The sequence below is a fragment of the Ursus americanus genome, chromosome 23 (assembly GCF_024610735.1).
Source record: "Ursus americanus isolate L20-20 chromosome 23, mUrsAme1.1.p, whole genome shotgun sequence".
In the NCBI taxonomy this organism is placed as follows: Eukaryota; Metazoa; Chordata; class Mammalia; order Carnivora; family Ursidae; genus Ursus; species Ursus americanus.
Genome location: NC_142149.1, coordinates 14,368,893 through 14,392,101, shown reverse-complemented (window position 1 = coordinate 14,392,101; position 23,209 = coordinate 14,368,893). Strand labels below are relative to the sequence as shown.

Sequence of the window (23,209 nt, the reverse complement as noted above, 5' to 3'; positions counted from 1 at the left end):
ACAATGTTTCTGAAGATAAGCAAATACTAACTCTGAAATGTGAAAGGAACTGTATCTGCTTGTTTGCCATGTGCATGGAGCTCACAGACATCAGGTGACCAGCACGGAAGTTCAGACACATCCGGGAGGGCAAAGGGAAGGGGCAGAGCCTTACCAAGGGGTAGGTGATGATGAAGGCCACCCAGCCGATGAGCAGGAAGGTGCTCAGGATGATGGTGGCGATGTCCTTGAGCATGGAGTCCACGGGGGCCTCGGGCTTGGCAGGGGCATGCTCGTATTTCTCTTCCACATCCTGTGAGATGGTGGTAGGCGCGTTTTCTGAAGTCTGGTCAACCAGGTTGATAACCTTGTATGGGACAGAGTGACCTCGTTACCGCACAATTTCTGGCCAGATATAAATGAGGCCAACAGTCAAGAGTAGCCATGACTACCAGGAAGGATTATACTGTAGAATGTGCTGGGTTTTTTTGTTTATGCTCACCAAAGGTCACAAAGCCAAATACTCGCTGCTTATCAAAGTGACTGTTTCTAGAGACCAGGCTTCATTGCAGTGAGGTTATCAGTACTCAAAAACAGTTCTAAGAGCGGTACTTCTGGAAGGGCCTTCAGACCCTATATTCTTCTGAAAATCCTCACTGAAGGCAAAGACGTCCTCCTTTGAGGACAGATTTGGTATTTGGGAAAACTCTGATGTTACTGGTGACAAAGTCTAGTGAAAAGGTTGATAGTCACTTTAATAAAACCATTTCACATTAAAAAGGAAAACCCCATGTAAACCCCACACACGTGGCTGAAGAGTAATAAAGCAGCTTGCTTCTGTTGCTTGTAAACTTTCAGGGCAACTCCAAAAACAAAATCTTTTTTTTTCCAAATATCTCACTGTTTTTCAAAGTTTCTGAAAAGCATCAGAATTTTTTGTTAAAGAAAATTTTCCTCGGAAGCCCCAAGTTAAACCAGATAAAAGCGGACCTCCCATCTCAGCTTCTCGGAGTCTCTAGGACTCCGAGAACAGTTTAGAAAAACGCATCGATGCGTTCTCAAACGTCCAGCGTCCCGGGAGTGCCGTCACTGTTTGTCCAGTGAAGCAAACACACGGCCTTGGGGCAAGCCCAGGGCTTGGCATCCCCCACCACGCACCCACCTTTCCCCTGACCCCAGACTTCGGCCTTCGCTTCTCTCCCCTCCGGCTGCCCCACTCCCACGGTGTATGGGGTGGGGGTGGCCCAGCTGGAGGGGAGCAGGCAGCTGAGCATGTGACCAGGAACAACACTTGGTTATATTTGGTCAAATGTGTTAAAAAAGTTGTCTTACTGCCATATAAATGCACCTCAGAGTACTTCAGTGGAGTTTTTAAAAACCCCGTTCAAGTTTGGATGATCATTAAAATCTTAGCTGTAGCTATCTCTGGGCATTAGATTAAGGGTTCTGTCTTCTTTTCTTCTCTATATTTTTATTTTCTAAGTGTTCAGGGGTAGGTACAAGTGACTTCATTCAGATCAACATCAGATCAAGGCCTTACGGCGCCAATGTTTCCCAAAATCACGGTCTTGGACTCACGCGCTTCTCCAACTGGCTACCTCCAGAGATGACGGGCAACTCGAGATATTTCGCTCTAGAATCTTAAACAGCTACATGATTTCCTTGCCTTTCTCTCTGGATAAAATCTGAACCTACAGTGAACTTGCCGTGACCGCGGACCCCACATCAGCCAGCCCCCCTCGTCTTCCTCGGACCTTGCCCATAGTCAGGCCCTCTTTCAGGCTTGCATCCCCCATGGCAGGGCTTATAGGAGTTGCCAAGTCCAAATGGCTTCTCTGGACCCCCTCCTCACCCCACTGGCCATGCTGGAACCCCTCCTGCAGAGCCACCATCCCGCCTCCTCCACCGGCTCTGTGCCACCAAAAGCTGCCAGCTATGGGCACAGCAGTGGTCTCCCTTCCCTCTGGTTTCTGACTGGGACACCAGCAGACGGGGCAGGGGGAGGAAAAGGAGGTCCAATTCTGTGGGGTTGCTGAATATGTCAACTGAAGCTCCAGGCTCCTGGCCTGGTACCCTTTCTACTCCTGCCCCCCAACTTCAGGCTAAAGGATGCTAGGAGAACCCCTGGGACTATCCATATCTGGGTGGCCACCTGTGTCCAGTGAGACCCTGACTGGCATGCTGTGTCCCCAGGGCTGCAGGAGGGCAGCCCAGGTCAGAGGCTTGCAGCAGCTACCACCTGGGTGGGCCTCCCTCCTACCCAAATCTTCATTCTGTAGGCACGCTGGGTCCCTGTCAGACCAAGCCTGTACCAGACCAAGCAGCCAAGCTCGCTATTTCCAAAGGGCCACTCCTGGCTTCATGAAACTTCAGGTCTCCCACCTCCTCTTCTCATCAACTGTTGGCTCCACTGTCAGGCACAAGCAAAGCTCAGTAACATGGTTTCTCTGTAGCATATGGTCCCACTTCCCACTGCCCCCCACCTGATGGCCTCAGATCTGGTCTCGGCCCCAGAGCTGCACACGCAGTGTTTGTCCCACCTCGAGGCCTTCATCTCTGCTGCTTCTGTCCTCCAGTGCCTTTTACCTCTGTCCCACCAGGCCAACTCCCTCTCCCGCCCCTCTGCCTTTGCCACGGCCCTCATGAAGTGCTTCATCTTCCTCCCCACCAGGCCTTCACTGGGTGATGTTTGCTCTGGGTTCCCGAGCATTCCTCTCCCCTCCTGAGTCCACTACAAGCTCCAAAGGCAAGGGCAAATGCCTTCCCCCAACACCTGACACAAGGACTGAGGAACTAACTGTTCACGTCCCCACTCACTTCCTCAAAGCTCTTCTTCTCTGAATCGGCAGGAATCACGTTTTCCCGATGTTTGGGCAGATTGTTGGGGAATCTCTCCAGCATCTTGGTAGACGCAGACAGGGGGGTTTCATGGTGTCCTATGGGAGGAAACAAATTTCCATGAGACCAGCTCCACACACGGTCTTAGGGAAGCTTAGGGAATAGTCACTCCCCTACAGCTGAACGGAGGGGCCCACAGTGCAAACACCCACATTTGTAAAGCGAGAGAAAATGAGAGGCAGTTACCAGAAAAATCTCATTAAGACAGAAATTTTGTTACTCAGTGGCAGGTATACAGTGTTCTGGATCTTATAACGAGGGGCAAAGAAGTGTCCTTGTCATGAGAGGAATCAGGATCTTTGGGATATGTTCAGAGTAAGACTTGCGTGGGTAATTCCTAATTTACGTTGTGGGCTGCTGAAGCATCTTGAAGCTTCATTAAAAACTCAAGTAGTTCTCCCTTCAAGGCCTACCTTGTAACCTACCAAGGCTACCACATTCCCACCTTGGTATTTAAATTAATTTTAATTATCTAAATGGGAGCTTCATCCTGGGAAGTGGTGAATTATTCACAAGAAACAGGACGTATTTGCTAGGGGAGCAGAGAGTCACAGTTCTCTCACTATTTGAAGACTACCTAGTATATATTACACATTTACCGAGCATCTACTGTGTGCATATTACCGTGAGAGAGACAAATTTGAATAAAATAAGCAACTGGGACTCGATATGGCTTGAAAATCTGTTTAGCTCTAACATTAAATGACCCCTATCCCACCGGAAGAGCCAGTTAACTCTCTCTCACTGGGCTGTTGGCCCCAGGACACACTTTCCTTTTGTTCTCTCCCTGTGATTCAATCTTACCCTATGATCTTTCGACTGTTGTCCCAAACCTATCAGAGATTTTATGGTTTATATTTCCAAAACAAAAATAAACAAAAACTAGTCCATGCTATGTACATTTCTTGATCTGGAAAAATCTTTCTCAGTTCTCTATCTATAAGATCATTCTTTTTAAAATATTTTATTTATTTGAGAAAGACAGAGCGAGAGCGAGAGTGTGCACAGAGGAAGAGGGAGAAGGAGACTCCCCGCTGAGCAGGGAGCCCAATGTGGAGCTCAATCCCCAGGACCTGAGCCGGAGGCAGACGCTTCACCGACTGAGCCACCCAGGCGCCCCTCTACAAGATCATCTTGTTTTGAACCACCACCAGTTTCCCCTTGCCCATGAGAACTATGAGACATGCTTTGCTGGGGAGCAGGATGTCCTCATGTAGGGTCTACCTGCTTCAGACCCTGGACTCAGACTTGCTGATGGGGCCTGGGGATCTGAATGTGAGCTTCTCCAGGTACCTCTGAGGCTCACTAACAAGAAACCTTCCCACGAGGAGAAAACAGGTTGCTCTCCCATGTGCCATCCTGTATTGCAGGACCCTGCCTGCCCCCATCCCCGGGACCTGCTCCTGGGGTTTCACGTCCTGCCTCCCAGTAGGGACCTAGCCACAGACCACTACAGACATGGTTAGCCCAGATCCTCGCTTCCTGCTGTACGTCTGCTCATAGACAGGCACCTCCCGTAGCTGGGCCTTCAGTGCTATCATGCTGCACGCTCTGAGCCAACTGTTCCACAAGCATCATCAGGAGATCCCAACACGTTTGTACAAACAGTACCTGGTCTTCGTGATTTATCTATCATCATTATCATCATCATCCAGAGCAAAAAGCACAGGCCCTGCCCTGGACCTACTGAATCAGGATCTCCAGGGGTCACACATGCTTGTCTGACAAAGCTCCCAGGGGGAGCCAAGAGCACCCCAGGTTAGTGCCATCGCTCTGGGGAAAGCCAGAGACCACACTGCTCCAGCTAAGTGGACTCATTTTATTTTCAAGACCAACGTGGAAGTGGGAATATCCTTAATATCTTCCCCAAAAACCAAATTAAAGGACACAGTTGGACATAAAAGGGCATGTCATTTTACCCGTGGCCCCGAGTCTATGCAAAGACTGTCAAGTAGTTCCTTATTTGAAAATGACTAAAAAAATGACTATCTCTGGAGTTCCTCCGGGGACTTTAGAAGCGTGGGGTGACTCCCTAATTACTTCTTCAGACTTTGTTGAGTTTCTCAGTTTTCTTAATTGGACAACCTTTCCGCTTTAAAAGGTTATCGTTTTTTTTGCAAGCTAGCCATGAAGACTTTCCCCCCGTATTTTTTATAGTCTTATGTACATATTTCCTTAGTTTCCAATAATTTTTTCACTTCTTAGCCACTGGTGGGCAGTTTATGTATCCCTTAATTGGTATAGAAAATGACATGACCTTGTAATTTTAACAGCCCCTGCTCATCAGCTACTTCCCCTCACTTCGGCCCACTCACACATGCTCTTGAAACTACTTTTGTTCAAAAACCAGGGAGAATTACTCTGTTATCTCCTTTTATCATTATTTGGTAGAAATAATAAGCAGTAGACAAATGGCTACAGGGAGTCAGGAAGAACAAGACTCAGACAAGCATAAAGGGACGGATCAGACTCCAGTATGCTCAGGCTCCTGCCTGCAACACCCAGTTAACCCCCACCCCCCCACACACACACACTGCCCCAGCCCAGGTGCCACCGCAGGGCAGACCCTGCAGCCTCCTGGGCCCACACTCCTCCGAGCCGTTCCACATCCTCTCCCGGTACCTTCAGCACTGTCTTCTCTCTGCCCCTTCCACTCAGCAGCTAGCACCCACTTGCCTCCTGTCCCCCCCCACAAGGCTGCATATCCCCACCTCTCACCACCTCTGGGGCCGGGAGGCAGCAGAACTGGGGGAGATGGGACACATGAAGGCAAATCAAATTCAAAAAAACTCTGCCCTGCTCTACTTACTTGGGACACTTGCCAGAGACACAGCTCCTCTCACATGACTCTGCCTTCATTTTTCACACTCACTGCCTTTGAGTGTCATCTCAACTTATCGCTGTGGCTGACGGGACCCCCAATTCTCCCTGAGGGCCATTAGCAAGGGCAGCAACAACAGAAGCGAAGGAAAAGGGGACCCTCCCAACACACAAACACACACACACACACACACACACACACACACACACACACACACGGGGGACTTCTGCCGTGGCTCCTTGACCCAAACCCAGCCTCGTTCTCTTCACCACCTTCCATCCCTCCTGGGTCTCCAACCTCCCCTCCCCCAGCCCCTGCCCCACCCCCAGGAACTCTTCCATAGGAATCGCCCTGGCTTCCCGTAAGTGGAATAACAAGGTGTCTACCTCACAAGGGGCTGCTGGCAGAAATGAGATGGGTTCTAAAGTGCTTGTGCCAGTGTCTGGCACATAACGGCCGGTCAGTGTGCCAGAGAACTGCATAAAGGTTATGTTAAGTCAGTATTTGGGTTTTGGAACAGTAAACGATTTTTGAGAACTGACTTGGTAACACAGCTTCCCTGTTTATTTTCCTTGTGGGTAAAAATGGTCCCGGGTCTGAAAGACTGTCTTGGACCTGCCTGAACTGAGCACCCCGCAGAGTTGACCATGCTAACTAACAAGGCCGGGCTTTGCCCAGCAGGGGGCAGCACACCGTGGCGGAGCGGAGGAGAAACCCACGCTTACCTATCAGAAGCCAGGAGTTCCTCAGGTAGTTGAGCTTGTTCTTGCCTTTGAGCCCAGGGTCAAACTTGAGGTCTGTGCTGGGCGTGATCACACACTCCCCTTTGTCCCCAATGGTGACTCCATCGGTCTGGGGGCCTTCCAGCAAAGGAAGAGTACTGCCTCGGGGCTGTGAATAAGGAACGGGAGTGAGGTCTGGGGCAGCCCTTGTGGGCGAGTACCGAAGGGAAGCGATTTCTAGTGTGGGGCTTGTCCTGGACAGTCGGACAGTCAGAGCAAGACACAAAGGCCCTTACATGGCAGAAGCTCCTCCCTCAACATGTGACAATGTTGTGCTGACACCTTTATCAGGGACATCTTTTTAAATTCTTCTGTCTGGGAACTGGGAAGAGTGTGTGTGGAATTCCCAGAGGCTACTGTGAGAGGTAAGTGAAGGAGCCCCCTGTCTCTGCGCGGACCAGGGTGGAAGACGCTCTGGCCAGGAGCCCGCTCCTGGCTCCACGCTCTGAAGAGGCTGGGGAGGTCTGAGGAGGCCTCAAGAGGTCATGAAAGGATGGAAAGGATTTGAGCAGGTAAAAGGAAGGGAGAGTATTTGAAGCATGAGGCACAGCCTAAACAAAGGTGGAGAAAGGCAAACAGGAATCTTCTGGAATCAGGGAGAAGATGGACTGTACAACTCCCACAGAGACACGAGCAGTGAGGCCCCAAGGGCCCGGACAGAGGAGGCTGTGGACACCAACCTGGGCAGTTCAGACTTGAACATGAAAGCAAAGTGGAATGGCCAGGGCTCCCTAGGCTTAGGAAGCTGCTCTCATCATGCATCTTTCCTCAAGAGGCAGAATGTGGTATGGGCAGAAATTGTTTCTGAGGATCTAAGACCCGTGTCTTGCATTCTTTACCCACAGGATGTTCCAATGTCATCGAGTCATTCTCTGCCAAAATGGAACAGGAATGCCTGGGAGGAGGCTGCACTTGCAAGCCCCCCAGAGAAGACTTACCACAACGGCAACCCCCTCGTGAACCATGGAGGGGGAGGCATACAGGCTGGTAGAGTATTTCCCAACATACAGGGTGGGCCTAGGAGACAAGCAGAAACACACATTCCAGTCATTTAATTTCTGCATCCCACAAAAGGGACTTTTCTGGAAAGAAGTATCCTAGCCCCAAATGCTGAAATCCCGAGCAGTGAAGGCAGGGCTACCGTCCTGGGAACTGGACTGCAGGCCCCAGCTGTCCCTCCCTGCCTCCAGAGGTATGCACAAGTCATCTAACTGCCAGCCCTGCTTTCCTCATCTGCCAAGGGCAGGGCTGCGCTGGACCATCCCCTCGTCCACCTGCAGAAAGAACCACGGACAGTGCTCACCCGGGAAAGACTAAATGCTTGCAACCACTGCATAGCCGCTGATATGGCCCTGGCCAAGGCCCGCTCTGACAACCGAGCTGCCATTCTGTCTCGTGATTCTTTGGGAGTCTAGGGGTTCTACAGAAGCCCTAAGAAACAGCTGCTCTGAGGTGGGTGACTACAGCAAAGGGATACACAGGAAGTTCCAAACTGGGTGAGGCTTCTGCTCCCCCAGCTGGTAGACTATCCCTGCCTGGGGCATTGAGGGGTTGGCGGGGGTGGGGGTGGGTGGGTCCGGCTTCGTCTGTGGGGTTAGCGTGAAAAGGCAGGAGCTGCACCTCCAGACCCTTGTGGTTGTCGTCAAAAGACAGTTTGGGGTTAGTCGTCCACTAAATTCTTGAAACCTCTCTCAACAAACACCTTACGTGTGAAAGGGGCAGTACAACTTAGAAAGCACCCTCACAGTCTCATCTGCTCTCTCTGCAGCTCTGCAGAGCGGGACACGGGGATTCAGCAAGGCCAAGGACCAAGTTCAGGTTGCTCACAGGTGGGGGTGGCGAACACAAGCCTGCTGAGTCTCAGGCATACACGTGTTAATACTCTTTTCCTGATTTTGGACACGAATATCTTATAGTAAGAATTCAGAAAATCCCGAAAGTTAAAAAGTAAAGATATCTCTTGCCCTCCTTCCAGCTGAGACAGATCCAAATTGTACTGTGGTTCTGTATCAGCAGTCTCTTATCCCTGTCCATAATTTTGATTTATTTAATATTCGAGAACTCTGAGGCATCATGGAATGCCCCAGTTCTTATACACATTATGAGCTTTCCAACTGAGCCAGTCCCGGCTCTTTATACACCTCGTGGCTTCCGAGAGGTGTGCCCTCCGCCATGGCGTCCTGTAGACGCTCTGCCACGCTGCAGCGGAACTAGGACGTCTGGGTCCCGGCTGCCCTCTTCTGCCCCAGGTCCCCTGACTCACATCAGCTTGCTCTTGGCCTCCGTCTCCTTGGGGAACGGGTACTTCCACTTGGTGATGCGGCCCACCTCCCCAGACATGAAGGTCAGGTAGCGCAGGGTCTCCACAGCGACATTGATGTGCATCACCTTCTTCAGACCCTCCCGCTGCCAGACGTAAAAGGCCACCACGGGGGAAGCGTAGTTTTGGATCCACAGGACGTCGCCAGATTCACTGTCCACGGTCACCACCAGCCCATCGCCGTTGGACACAAAGTGGGACATCTCTGTACAGATCAAATACACAAAGCATGCGGTCTCACCCCGTCTTGTGACCACATCCTCTCCCTCCTGGCAAGCGGCAGTCACTTAGCTAAAGGCAACACGACTTCTGGAGTATTCTCAGATACCCTCCCGACAATTTCACTTGTTTCCACGAACCCGCGCAGGCTCTACAACATCAGGACAGTGGGAGCTGCCTGCCTTATAAACAGGACAGGACCACTCTGTGGAAGGCAATCTACGTGGTGAGATATGCAATTGGGGAGAGTCAGTAGTGAGGAGGAGCGAGCCAGGGGGGAGCCTAGGACTCTGATACTGTATGGCAATTGTGTCGAACCCACTGATGGAGCTGAAAGGTAAAGCTGACCACTGACACGGTCCACATCTGCCCACAGAGGAGATTTCTGTCAGACTTTCAGGTATCAGTGCTCATATGGCAAAATTGGCTTTCAGTTTTCATTTGGGTGCGGGGAATGTTTACGAGAGAAATAAACAAGGGGAGGAGTCACATTTAGGGGGTGGGTTGTTCACGTCACAGAGGATACTTGGTTCTGCTTCCCATGGGCTTGTGGTACGTTCCTTCTGGGCCACAGAGAGACTCAACAAGGCGCATCCTCCCGCCTCTCAGGCTAAACTCCCCACCCATTCTACCACGGTCCCCCTCGACACTTCTCACCCAGGCCCCTGCCTTCAATACTGACTGTCTCAAAGCCTTGGAAAGCCCAGAAGCTGGCTGCCAAGAGTGCCTTAAAAGAAATTCCAGCGTTTGGGAGTGCTGGCTTCCCACCAGTCACACGTACCCAGCCAGCCTTGCAGAGCCACCCGGGAGCACTTACTGTATTCCCCGTCGTCCTCAGGCAGCGAGGCTGCGTAGTCGAAGTAGGTGGCGTTCCACCGGAGCTCTCGGGTTTTGGTGTCGTACATGGTGATGGTGTACTCTGGAGAACACACACCAGCCTGTTACCTGCAGGGGCCACAGCACCTGCTGAGGTGCCGACCTTACCTACATTGCAACAGACAGAGCCTCCCTACATCATGTGTAGTATCCAGGCCATCAGTGGGAAAGAGGAAGGCCACGTGGACGGGAACTGAAGTCCCAGACACGAGTGAACCTGGCTGACAGCATGTAGAGCAGGGACAAGCCACTTGCACTGTGTCCTTGAACTCATGACTCACAGAATCAATATCACTGTGTTTACTTACTTTTTTTTTTAATTGCACATCACTATTTTATCTTTTTAATCACAGTGTCGTTTTAAACCACCTAAGTGATGGGGTGGTTTAGCATGTAGCAATAGACAGTTGATGTTAGAAACTGGTACCTAGAAGTGGGATAGGGCCATGACAACACACAGAAATGTGTGGCATTGGCTGGGACAAGGTGGCAGGGGGAGGCTGGCAGGCTGGCATGGAGACCGAAGGAGCAGTAAGGGAACTGCTCCTAGAAGCTGCAAAGGGGTGGCCCAGGTTACACTGTGGTGACACTACTAGTAAGACCAGGGTTTGCAGTAACTTGGAAAGGCACAAGAAAGCACCTAACGACCTCGTGGGTCTGGCTGAGGAGATCTCCAGGCAGAAGGCAGAAAGTGCCAAGCAGTTTCTCTTAGCTGCACAGGATGTAATGCGAGACAGAGAGGCTGAAGAAGAAACCAATCTGTTTTCAAGCTGAATACAGAGAAAACAGAGAGGGGCCAGGACTGATGCTCCAGCTGCAAGACAGTCTCACTGTAAAAAACAGCCTCAGAGTCAAGATCAGATCAAGGCCAAACAGGTGCACACCTGCTGGAGAGGGACCCACTGCTGAACGTCTTTAAAAATAGCGATGCTTATTCTGGGAACTGATTGGAAAATGTTTAAGTCTGGGAAATACAGCCAGGGAGGAGGCAAGAGGTCGTGGCTGCATAATGGAAGCTTTGTGTTAATCCCTCAGGCCACGGGGAGCCATCGGAGGTCTTCTGAAGGGGAACGATGCGGTAAAATCTGTGTTCGGAGAAGACAGCTCTGGCCACCTTCTAGAGAATGAAGCCCAGGATAGAGGGCCAGGGGGGAGGCTACTTCACGTTTTTTTTTTTTAGAACGAGGCAGGTTGTACACAAGAGAAGGTCCCTCCTTACCTGTTCGCCCAAGATACAGCAAAGAGGTTGATGGGCAGAGACTGTCTGCAAAGGCCGATGACAAAGTCTGCTGCTTCTCCCCAGTCAGAAGATCGATAACGTACCAAATGTCCTGCTTTTTACCTGAAAGGTCACAAGGATACACTGTGGTTTACACTCACCCCATATGGGAAAAAACGTGTCTCTGCCAAACTAGCAGGCCAAGATGTTTTCTGTGCTGACAGGCCCAGAGTTCTCCTGATGTTGGAGACATTTCTATGATGCTCCAAGGGTGACAAGGCGAATGCTACTGCGCAGATAATAAAACTTCTTGGCCCACTGGGTCTTATCATAACTTAATAACTTAATGATGGTTTAAAAATGTCTTCAAACCTAATAATATAATAAAACTCATAGATTTCATTGCTTCGATGAGTGGCCTTAAATATGAAAAGCCTAGCCTCTGAAGGGCAATCCTTCTCCCACAGACTAGGATCTATATAAATAGAGAAATGCACCCAGGGGTTCACCTGTCTGGTAACCATCATTCATAGATCTCCACACCCCTACTAAGGAGCCCACATGTAAAGAGGATCTACAGTGACGGTATATAACTAGAATTAGCTAGTACCTGGGACTGGGTAGTAGAGTTGGCTGCAACCTGGTGCTAATGAGGCCAAACTTATCTCAGCCCAGGACCCCAGCCAGTAAGTTATTCCCCAGCCACACACACTACACCCCACACCTCAGTTGGCGGATTAAACGGTATGAACAGGTAGACAGCATAGCCAAACAACACTACTGGGAAAACTCACAGCATATGCCTCTACGGTACATACACCAGAGCATCCCACTAATGGTGGGTCGGTAACATGGGCCTCCCATCTGAAAGTCAACACATTCACCACAAGGTATGCATTTCTGTTTTGTAAGGCATGGCCTCTGGTCACTGGGATCTTCCTAACTTATTGGCCAAGGGTCCTATTTCAAGGGACTCTTGGAAGCAGGCTACAGAGATGTTGGGAAGATCACATGTCTGTGACCACAGACCACAGAACAGGGCATCAGAATTTGCTGGAGCTACACTTAGTTCTAACAGATGTAACATACATGCCTGGACTACATAGGTGAAACTTGCCCATGGATGATAACTTTCTGTTCTCAATAACAAAATCTTAATATGAAAAAGATCTGCAGATAGAGTGAAAACATCACCAAATAGCTGTGCCCATGATCCCTTTCCATCTGGCATGACACCATTCTGGTTACTTCGAGGGCCATTACAGTCTGCATAACTCAGCTACATCTTAAAGGATGGATGGATCAGGCAATTGCCACAATTTTAAATATGCTTAATGAACTCACTTAAGAGGGCACCACACAAAGATGATAGAAACACACTATCTTAAATGCATCATAAGTGATGAACCACTGGCAAAAGCTAGAAGCCCAGACAGACAACAGTAACACAGACAGTCAGAAGGTGGTCAGGAGAGGGACACCTGCGTGGCTCAGTCAGTTAAGCATCTGCCTTTGGCTCAGGTCATGATCCTGGGGTCCTGGGATCAAGCCCCACATCTGGCTCCCCGCTCAATGGGGAGCCTGCTTCTCCCTCTGCCCCTCCCCCTGCTCATGCTCCCACTCTCTCTCTCCCCCTCTCTCTCTAATAAATAAATAAAATCTTAAAAAAAAAAAAAAAAAAGATGGTCAGGAGGGCATGGGGCATGGCCCCGGGGGAGAGAGAGAAAGCCTGTGATGATCACTTCTGCTGAATCTCAAGGCTTGGGGCTTCCTCATCCTGAAGGTGTGAAGGAAGCCACCGCCCCTGTGTCCCAGGCAAAAACTTAAAATCCAGCCTGCACTCGAGGCCCAGAAATATCCATAAAGCTCCTGAGGCATGAACAGGCAATAAGCACTTTCAGTTCCTCAGAAGGAAAGCTGCTATGTAAATACAGGATATTATTACTGCCATGATTTCAAGATAAACACAGTTCTCCTTTGTATTACAAATGCATTTTTATTGACATTTTGGCAGCAACATGATAAAAGAAAAGCAGGCGATCTGATGCTTTCAAAGAGGTGACCCCATAGGTATGAAGGCAGCTTATCTAGGCAAGCTGTTAAGTGCTGTTTTATCCAATATTCTGATAGCAGGAAATACTAGGAAAGTCCTATAATTAATAGGCAGAACCTGGCTTCCCTTTCTTGGCTCAGACTATTGTGTTCACTTTAAATTTCATCCAATTGCTTCTGGGTATGTTGCAATCTTTAAATCACAGGGGTAAGTCAACACAGCAGCTAAAAGCTTGTTAAATGAGTAACCATATAAATGGTGTCAAGTCTGCTCCCGAGTGGGGGGGAACCCTTTCTTAATTGGTCAGCTGATCCTGGCGTGAACAAGTACAACTGAGGCAAGAAAGACCTTTCCCAGAAGGGCTGGTGGGGAGTCACGGCACACCTCTCTCTCCGACGTGCCACTTTCCCAGATTCTGGGACTCATTTCCAAAGAGACCAAAGTTTCAGTGTTGAAAACAGGAGCTCTTACCCATGTAGAGAATTCCATCTGAACTTCGGCATGGGGATGCCTGTACCAACTCTGGGATGGTAAAAGGAAGTTTCTTTAAAAAAAAAAATAATAAGTTAACCAAGTCTTGTGCAATTATTATAATTTTACTGCACAGTGTTTCTGTTACCCAATTCTGCTAAAAAGAGAGAAGCAGTGTGGATGGCTGAAGGGAGTTTTCCTAACTAGAAACTGAGGAGAAGGGCCGCCCCAGGCTTCCATACCCACTTTCAACAAGCACCCAGCTCCCAGGTCCCCTCCAGGAACACCCTTAAAGTGTCTTTTCCAGAGCACTTCTGGGGAAGACACAAACCTTTTCTGGAAAGACTTATGCAAATATGGGGAGGTTACACAATCTTTGAAATTTGGAGGGGGAGGGGGCAGAAAAAAATTCTCTTGTCTTCGAAAACTGACCCAGAGCCAGCTAGGCTGAGTGGAATGCTTTTCACAGTGTGGGTGAGCCATGAGATTAATTCTGAAGAGAAGCAACCTCAGTACCCAGCTGAAGTCAGTACCCAGCTGAAGCTTTAAGGGAAAGGAGAAGTCGTCATTATGTGGGTGACCCAGGAGTTTGAGGTGGAAAAAGTCATTTTGATGTTTTCTTCATTAAATAAATAATGCTCTACTGAAAAAACAAGAAAATTAAGCCTTCTGGTATTAAAGCGAAATTACGATAGGTGCCAGGAAAAGAAACTCAAACGCAAAAGAATCCACGTGTTTCAACTGCATGTCATCATCAAACAGGTTCTTCTGAGTCTACAGCTGACATGTGACAAGTTCCTCTGGTTAATGTTTGTTTCGGTATACTTTATTTTTGGAACATTCTGTCTTCTTGAAACTATTCTATAGATACCTGCTTCTACTACACTGTCATCTTTTTCTCCAAAAAAGAAAATATTTCTCTCTAGTTTTAATAAACTGAACTTGAAATAATCCATCATTTGGATTTTCCCATTATCCCCACATTAAAACTAACTTAGAGAAGGAGAAATGCCACAGAGAGGCTGTCATGGCTGACTGGGTTTTTGCCAGATGTTCTGGAGAATCAGAAAGTCGCTGCGAGGCTTCCAGTCTGGAGCCCAGAAGTCTGCTGAGCGTTTCGACAGGCCTCCTGTTCAAGGCCCAAGCTGGGAAACCCACGGCTCCCGGAGCTGTTAACCCACAACACAGGAAGACGTGAGGGGTGCTGATCAGAGCATCCTTTGGAAGTTCGAGCTCAAGTCCCAAGTTCCAACATTTGACACTTCGGCCTTAGGCACACTCCTTCACCTCTGTGGGTGAAGTTTCCACGCCTCTTACGTGGGATAATGTCTCTATCCCAGGCGGCTGCTGAAACATGAGACAACTTCCACAGATCGCTGCACACAGTGTCTAGCAAACAGAGCACTTCCGAAACAGGCTCTGGGGGTGTGAAGGGAAATGCTGACGGTGGGACACGCACACCTGTATGCAAGGCTTGTCCTCCTCCTCCCATCAGTTCCAGCCATGGGTCTCCAGAAGATGAGGTTAAAATATCCCGATCAGACCTTATAGCCACTTATAGTCTAGACCACTGGTTCTCAACCTTGGCTGCACATTAGAAGCACTTGAAGGCTTTGTTTTAAAAAACTTTCTATTGAAGCAGAACATACGAACAGCACTCGGAAGTGTAGAGCTCAGCTCAGTGAAATTGTGCAAAGTGAACCAACCCACGTAGCCAGCATCCACACGAAGCAGCAGGACATTTCCAGCACTCCGAAAGCCTCTTCTTGCCTTCTCTTCCAGTCATAACCTTCCAGGGTAATCATTATCCTAACTTCAAAACAGCATAGACTAGTTTTTCCTGTCTTTGAACTTTATATACATGAATCATTCAGTGTGCAGCCTTTGCTTGTCATCTTTTGTCCAACGTGAGGCTGGTGAGGCTCACCCATGTTGCCGTGGACAGTCACACACTGCTGGTTCTCACTGGTGTAGATTATCAAATTGTATCACTATTCCGTAATTTCTTTATCCTGTCTACTATTGATGCTGTCTGGGCAGTTTTCACTTCTCGGTTATTCTCAGTAACGCTGCAGCACATCCGGGTACCCGTCTTTGGTGAATACACACAGGCATTTCTGTTGGGTACATAATAACCTGGGAAGGATTACTGGGTCATAAGGCTTTACAGATTCTGCCAAACAGTTTCCAAACTGTATATACCAAGCTGCACTTCCTCCAGCAGTGTCCAAGAGCTCTGGTTGCTCCACTCCCTCCGCCAACACCCGTTTTGTCTATTTTCCTCATTTTAGCCACTCGAGTGAGCGTGTCGTAGTAGGACACTGTGATTTTTATTTGCATTTCCCTAACGACTAAAGAAGCTGAGTATGTTTCTGTATGTGTTTTGACCATTTGGATAACCTCTGGGTTCTCTTTTTTTTTTAGTCATCTATAGGAGTTCTTTACATATTCTGAATAAGAATCCCTCATTGGAGTTGTATGTGTACTGCAAATACAGTGTGACTTGCCTCTCTAATGGTGTCTCTTAATGGAGAAAAACTCTTAATTTTAATATAATCCAATATATTGATTTTTTTCCCTTTATGGTTAAGTGTGGGGTGTTTCTGTTTTGTTTATCTCATCCTATTTAAGAAATCTTTTCTGTGGTGCCTGGGTGGCTCAATCGGTTAAGTGTCTGACTCTTGGTCTTGGCTCAGATCTTGATCTCATGGGAGTTAAGGAAAGAAAGAAAAGAAAGAAAAAGAAAGAAAGGAAGAGAAAGGGGGGAGGGAGGGAGGAAAGGAGGGAGGGACGGAGGGTGGAGGGCGGAAGGAAGGAAGAGGGAGGGAGGGAGGGAGGGAAAGGAAGGAAGGAAGGAAAAGGGGGGAGGGAGGAAGAGGGAGGGAGGGGAAGGAAGAGAGGGAGGGGGAAAGAAAGGAATCTTTTCCTATTCTAAGGTTGTGAAGATGTTCTGCTACTTTTTTTTTTTTAAGTTTTATTTCACATTTCACACTTGGTAATGCCATCTCTCTGAAACTGAGTTTTGTGTGTCTGGTGTGAGGCAGGAGTTAAGAAACTTTTTCACGGACATCCCAGCTGATTCATGCCATTTATTGGAGACCACCCTTCCCACTGCACTGCAGCAACACCCTTGTCATAAATCAGGTGACCACATGTGTGGACCTACTTCTAAATTCTCTTATCTGGGGAGCTTTTAAAAATTGCTGATGACGTGGATCAATTAAATGGAAAATTTGGGATTGGAATCTAGGTTTTTTTTTTTTTTTTTAAGAGTTTTCCAGGTTATTACAATGTGTAGCTGAGGTTGAGAACCACTGGTCTAGATTCTCAAATGAAGATGGGATGGGAATGGAATATCAGCTCCCCATGCTATAAGGGGACATTTGTGGGGTGGGTGGTGGTGGGCAATGCTTCAAACTACCCTCCACACCCAATTTGAGAATCGCTATTTAGAACAAGTCCTGCTGCTAAAGGGAGTATCACACCCCTTCAGCGTGCTGGCTGGGCAATGGGAACCTGCTGGTCCAGATCAATGTTTCTGAATTCTGGCTGCCATTTAAAAGCTCAATTAGGGGGAGCACCTCAGTGGCTCAGTTGGTTAAGCGTCTGCCTTTAGCTCAGGTCATGATCCCAGTGTCCTGGGATCGAGCCCCCCATCGAGCCTCCCATCGAGCCTCCCATCGAGCCTCCCATCGAGCCTCCCATCGGTCTCCCTGCTCAGCGGGGAGTCTGCTTCTCCCTCTCCATCTGCTCCTCCCCCCTGCTCGTGCTCTCCACTGCCCCGTCTCAAATAGATAGATAAAATCTTTAAAAATAAAAAAAAATAAAAGATCACTTAAAAAGTTTTTTTAAAAAAAAAAAAGATAATTGATGCCCAGATCTCACTCCAGACCACCTGAATCACAATCTCCAGGAATTTTTTTTTAAGCTTTCCGGTGATCTCAATGTGTAACAGTTGAGGACCACTGGTCTGGAACCTCTGAAGTACACAAAGAATCTAAATACACTCACCGTCAGGCCTTCATTATTCTTGCCCCCAAGCGTATACAGGCTGCCATCATTGGGATCTGGGAGGAAAGCAGGCCTAGAGATTGAGCAGTAAGTATCAGTGATAAATTATAACCCAGGGCACAGAACAAAATATCAAAGCCATGCAAAGTCATGGTTGGGAGGAAGGGGACATGTGTGTGTATAAGACAATTCCACCCACCACCTTTTCACTTTTAGCCACAAATAAAATATCCCTATGGTGATAGGCTATATTTGAGCAGAAAAAAGCAACCTGCAAGAAAAAATTAATAAAAAACCATAGAAGAGTAAATCATCATTTGGTCAAAGTGCTCTGGACGATGATAAGTAAGTGAAAAAGGACCCACTAAGTCTGCTTCTCAGTTCCTAAGTCAACTGTGTACAGAACTTCAACAATTAATATTTAATAGCGTGGAACAGTACCTAAGCAGGTAGGACAAATCTACCTTTAGTGTTCAACAAACATTTATTTTTAAAATGGAGGCAATAAAAGCAGACTCTGAAAGCTTGACAGAGAACATGCCACGGAGATGGATGATGGTCTCCAGTCCATGGCTTCCCATGAAGCAGACATGAGGTGGCCTTTGGTAAGGTTAACTCTGAACTAGGACTAGGCACTTAGAAACCCCTTGCTGCGTCTCTTCTGTGCTTAGGATGTACCATCATCTGAGCTCTTACAAGGGCCGTAACACATACTCTAGTAGCAGGTCACGTTCATGTTTCCTCTCCATCGTACGACACAGTGAAGAGGGAGAGATCTAAATCCTTTGGTAGGACTTTGGCAGCTTAAGCTCAAAACTCAACTTGGGTTTCATCTCAAGGAAGTCTTTTTAATATCACTGCCTCCCTCCCCCAAGAACTGACCACCCAACACAGGTCATAGCACCTGCAAGACTTCATGGCTCCATCATTCTCATTATACCTTAAGTGTATGCATATATGCATTCCCAGCAGCTAGCTTCCTAAATATTGACTGAATAGTTAAAAACAAAACGAATTAAAGGGGAAGTACTGAAGCAAATCAGAAGACTTACTCTTCCACATGTGTTGGAACCTGCAGAACAGGATCTGTGCGAAAAAACAACAAAGGCATCATCAGACAGACTCTAAAATATCAGGATTCCAAGAAGGTCTCCAGGACAGATTCACAAGTGGTTATCACTTAAATTTACCAGATAATGTATGTAGAAGGCACTTTGGAAAACACACACCCAGGGGGCACCTGGGTGGCTCAGTTGGTTACGTGTCTGCCTTCAGTTCAGGTCAGGATCTCAGGGTCCTGGGACTGAGCCCCATGTCGGCTCCTTGCTCAGCAGGAGGTCTGCTTCTCCCTCTCCCTCTGCCCCTACCCCTCCTCTTGTACTTGCTCTTTTTCTCTCAAATAAATAAAATTTTAAAAAAGAAAAGAAAACATACACCCAAAGACACAGACTGCCACTGAGGCTGGATAGAGAACACAGCAGAATGGAACTGATGTCAAGAAATGTGCACATAGGGGTGCCTGGGTGGCTCAATCGGTTGAGCACCCAACTCTTGATTTTGGCTCAGGTCATGACCTTAAGTCATGAGATCAATCCCCGCATCAGGTTTCCATGCTCAGCACAGAGTCTGCTTGAGGATTCTTCTCTCTCTGCCTCTGCCCCTTCCCTGCTCTCTAAAATAAATAAATCAAGAAAGAAAAGAAAAGAAAAGAAAAGAAAAGAAAAGAAAAGAAAAGAAAAGAAAAGAAAAAGAAGGAAGGTGCACATAATTTGGGGGATGGACAGCAAAGGAAGAACCAGTCACAACCCACTGTGGACAAGGAGTCACAGTGTCACTCTCTGGCACATCAAGGAGTTTTAAACCTAAACCATCACCTTGTCACTGATTCCTGGAGTGGTACTAGGAACTCCATTTGGAAAAACAAAACTGTGGCTTAAGAATAAATTTTCCTGTTGATGAGAATATGGTTGGTGGTAAATGGACACACCCCACTAGGGCAGCAAATAGCAATCTTAGAGCCTCCAAGTGTTTGTTCCCCTTGATTCCCTTTGATCCACAAATTCCATTTCTATAAAATCTGGGTTAAATATAATATAAAACACAGAAAATGCTTTGTATACAAAGATGCTCACGGTAGCATTACAAATGACTTAACTATTCAATAACATGGTTACATTAGGGAATGTCCACTTGGCAGAAAATTAAGGCTTCTAAAAGGGCTTATGCAATTTTAAAAACACGTACAAATCTTTATATTGTGATGTTCAGGAGAAAAGATAACATTATACAGAGTATTAACGCAGCTGAGGAGAAAATCTTCCCATGCACATAGAAAAAGTGATGGACAGGCAAATAACGCCAACTTACAAGTTATTTTTGCTGGAAATATAAGTGACTCCCCACCTTTTCTGTAGTTCCCAAAATCTAAGAACAGGCATTACTTTTTAAATTGGGGAAAAAAAGTGTTTTCTCAAAGTCAATTTTATACTTGCAGGAGTCAAAACCGGGAGAATTTCTCCCTCCCCAGATTCTCCCATGCATGAAGCTAGAGGATGGTCCCGGTTCCTTGGGGTCGATGTGCATGAAATCACCCCGACATGACAGAGAGCAAAAATCCACAGGCGTGGGACAGCGCAGTCAAGAGGGATTCCCAGCGACCAAAGCCCCACAGGCTACACAGCTGCACCTTCCGCAACTTCAAAGCCAGGGGTGAGGACAGCAAATATTGTCACAGGAGTTTGGATGCAGAGTACCAGGCTCCGCAGGCTGTGCCGGTCGTGACAGACGGCTGCCTGACTCCCCCAGCCACCTGGGATTCTCAGATGAAGAAAACTCTTTCAAGCCTTATCATCTGTTGACTTTGCTTTACAAGCCCAGCTCCTACACGAAAGCATACACGGTGTTCACCGGGACCGAAGCACACACAGCACATGTGGTCTGTGGGTAGCAAACAAACAATTCATTAAACCAAAAACATTTTAGGAAACAGGAGGGACTTTCAGTTAGGAAGCCTCTGTTTATCGTTCCCATTAGTCACCTCTCGGTTCACTCTCACAAACAGACTGATGCAAGAGACAGGAAACAAGCACGCAGCGTGCACCCCCCGCAAAGGCAAGGTGCCGTTACAGCCCAGCTTCCCGACACAGTCCCGGCACCGTGCAAGCCAGGACGAGCGAGAATGCCACGGTGTGAAGCAAACGCGCCAGTCAGACGCGTCTTTTCCGGTTCATCTCGGCTGCTTCAAGGTACCACAGATAAACACAGCAGAAGGGGACGCTGCCGAATGCTCGCACTGCACCGGAAATGAGACACGGAGATGGACAGGATTTCGAGTCCTGGTCGCAGGCTCATCTTGGCCAGACAGTGCTTGCTCACGCTCAGGGGCTTGCCTTCAGGTGCAGATTTTCCTGGTTTTCTAGAGCGCATCCCCTCGTCACCTGACACTGAGGCCTGAAGTCCCAAAACGTGCCCTGCCCCCGACAGGTTCCAGGGAAGATAACAGGCCATTGGCAGGAGCCAGGAAAGGACCAGTGAGACAGTTATATGGGCGTGTAAGAACTGTGCTTCTAGAATTCTAGGCTTAGGAGGAGAGGAACTCCACTAGGAAGAGCTTCTGGTCATCTTAGCATTCCCAACCCCTCAGTAATATACGGTCCCTGGAACGAACACGTGCAGAGCTGGAAGCCATGTAACAGCACCACCATTAAGTCAGCTCCGACAGGTGAGCAAAGAGCTGCTTGGCTTCGGAGGGGGCGCGGTGACCTCTCCCCTAGATTTTTGTTTTCTTAAAGAATCATTTGCATCTGTGATTTGCTTTAAAATACAACAGCAAAAAGGGGCACCTGGGTGGCTCAGTCGGTTAAAATGCGTCCAACTCTTGATTTCAGCTCAGGTCTTGACCTCAGGGTTGTGAGATCGAGCCCCGTGCTCAGTGCAGAGTCCACTTGTCCCTCTCCTCTGCCCCTCCCCATACCTGTGCGCACATGCTCTCTCTCCCCCAAATAAATAAAATCTTTAAAATACTACAGAAAACAAACAAACCAACATGTGAGGGGCAGATAAAACAAAAAATGGCAGCCTACTAATAACTGTTAAAAGATGAACATGGCAACAATGGGGAGTTATTTTGCTATTCCTTTTACATATGCTTGAAATTTTCCATAACATAAAAGGTTAGAGATAAAAAAAAATATTTGGAAAGCCAGCAAAATAACAGCAAACAGCATCATCTGAAAATGTGCAATGAAAGCCCAATGTGAAAAAGTGATTGTTTTTATTTAATAATGAGAACTGGGATCAGGCAAAATTCTTACTTTAAAAAAAAAAAACAAAAAACCAGCCATGTGAAAAGAAACCTGGCCTAACTCTAAGGCTATACACAAACACTCCTACAAAATAAGCCACTCTATCTATATGGAGACTGATAAGGATAAAAGCCATCTCACAAAGCTGTTTTACTTTCAGAAGGCAAAAAGGGGTGGGGGCAGGGGGCGGGGTCCTTTACAAGTATGAAAACAGGTGTTAATCAAGGTAAAGGTAAGGCTATCAGAGGAGGAACCCACCCAGGCAGACACAAACCTGCTTACTTCTCCCCAGGGAACAGCCACTGGACTGGACCCGATTCCCCTAGCGGGTCCAGCTTGGGCTTGAAATGGCACAAACTTTACACCCGGAGAGACCTGGACGAGGTTGTGTCATTGCTACTGTTGTGCTCATCGAAGCCTCGTTTTTAACTGGGGACAGAAATGCCTCAATACAAACGTTCACACCTTTCCTTTGCCCAAGTTCACAGGGCTGAAAATTTAAAGACGTGAAATTTCGTCTTTCCACGAATACCTTTTTGGCCTTCATTCTCCATCCCATCCTCTCTGGAACCTCACGCCCTCTTCCTCTGGACTGGGCACACATGGACTCTTGGCTTTGCGCCCCTTCCGAGCTACAGTCTTTGTGGCTCCACCCAGCAGCACCAACAGCCCTACCCTTTCTGCGGCTTCTCGACCATTCTGGTGATCCCATGTGCCTGCTGCCCCAACCACCCGCTAGGAGGTGGCCCCTCCACTGCCACTTCCGTTCTGTGGCTTGCCCTGCCCCTTAAACCTCTCACCTCTCACCTCTAGGCCTCTGTGGCCCTGCAGAGCCTCATTTCTGCCCCCCACCCCCGGCTTGCTCCCTCCCTACTCCCACAGGAAGGGACATTTCCAGGTTCTCCCTGAGTTCTCTCAGAGAGCACACCGACCCCTGAAGCTTCAACTGTAACCATGATGGGAGATTCCAGGTCCCCATTATCTTCTGAGCTCTTCTTTCTGGATCAACCAGACATTTCCACTATTTCTACCAGCACCTTAGCTACCACCCGCCCAAATTCATCCCCTCCATCTTTTAACTCAGACCTACTTCTACTCTTGACCTCCCTATTTTGTTAACAATACCACTATTCTCTTACAAGACAGGCAGGTTCCAAATGACACTGTTGACACTCATTTCTCCCCAATGTGTCCTGTCAGCTGCCAAACTCTAGGGTCTATTTCTATAACAATCATCATTTTGTTTCCTACGCCCG

The 23,209-nt window shown here is 48.0% G+C and overlaps 1 protein-coding gene across 1 annotated transcript in view; it reads right to left on the bottom strand.

Annotated features, from left to right (window-relative positions):
• The window catches only part of ERN1 (endoplasmic reticulum to nucleus signaling 1), a 76,166-nt gene that overhangs the window by 14,088 nt on the left and 38,869 nt on the right, over nucleotides 1-23,209 (bottom strand). The window contains exons 3-12 of the mRNA XM_045813941.2: nucleotides 18,702-18,735; nucleotides 17,650-17,722; nucleotides 13,639-13,711; nucleotides 11,115-11,237; nucleotides 9,837-9,938; nucleotides 8,744-9,005; nucleotides 7,419-7,497; nucleotides 6,424-6,589; nucleotides 2,797-2,915; nucleotides 155-346 (exon numbers count right to left, since the gene is read on the bottom strand). Coding sequence (XP_045669897.2) covers nucleotides 155-346; nucleotides 2,797-2,915; nucleotides 6,424-6,589; nucleotides 7,419-7,497; nucleotides 8,744-9,005; nucleotides 9,837-9,938; nucleotides 11,115-11,237; nucleotides 13,639-13,711; nucleotides 17,650-17,722; nucleotides 18,702-18,735 — 1,223 coding nt within the window. The remainder of the gene's footprint in view (nucleotides 1-154; nucleotides 347-2,796; nucleotides 2,916-6,423; nucleotides 6,590-7,418; nucleotides 7,498-8,743; nucleotides 9,006-9,836; nucleotides 9,939-11,114; nucleotides 11,238-13,638; nucleotides 13,712-17,649; nucleotides 17,723-18,701; nucleotides 18,736-23,209) is intronic.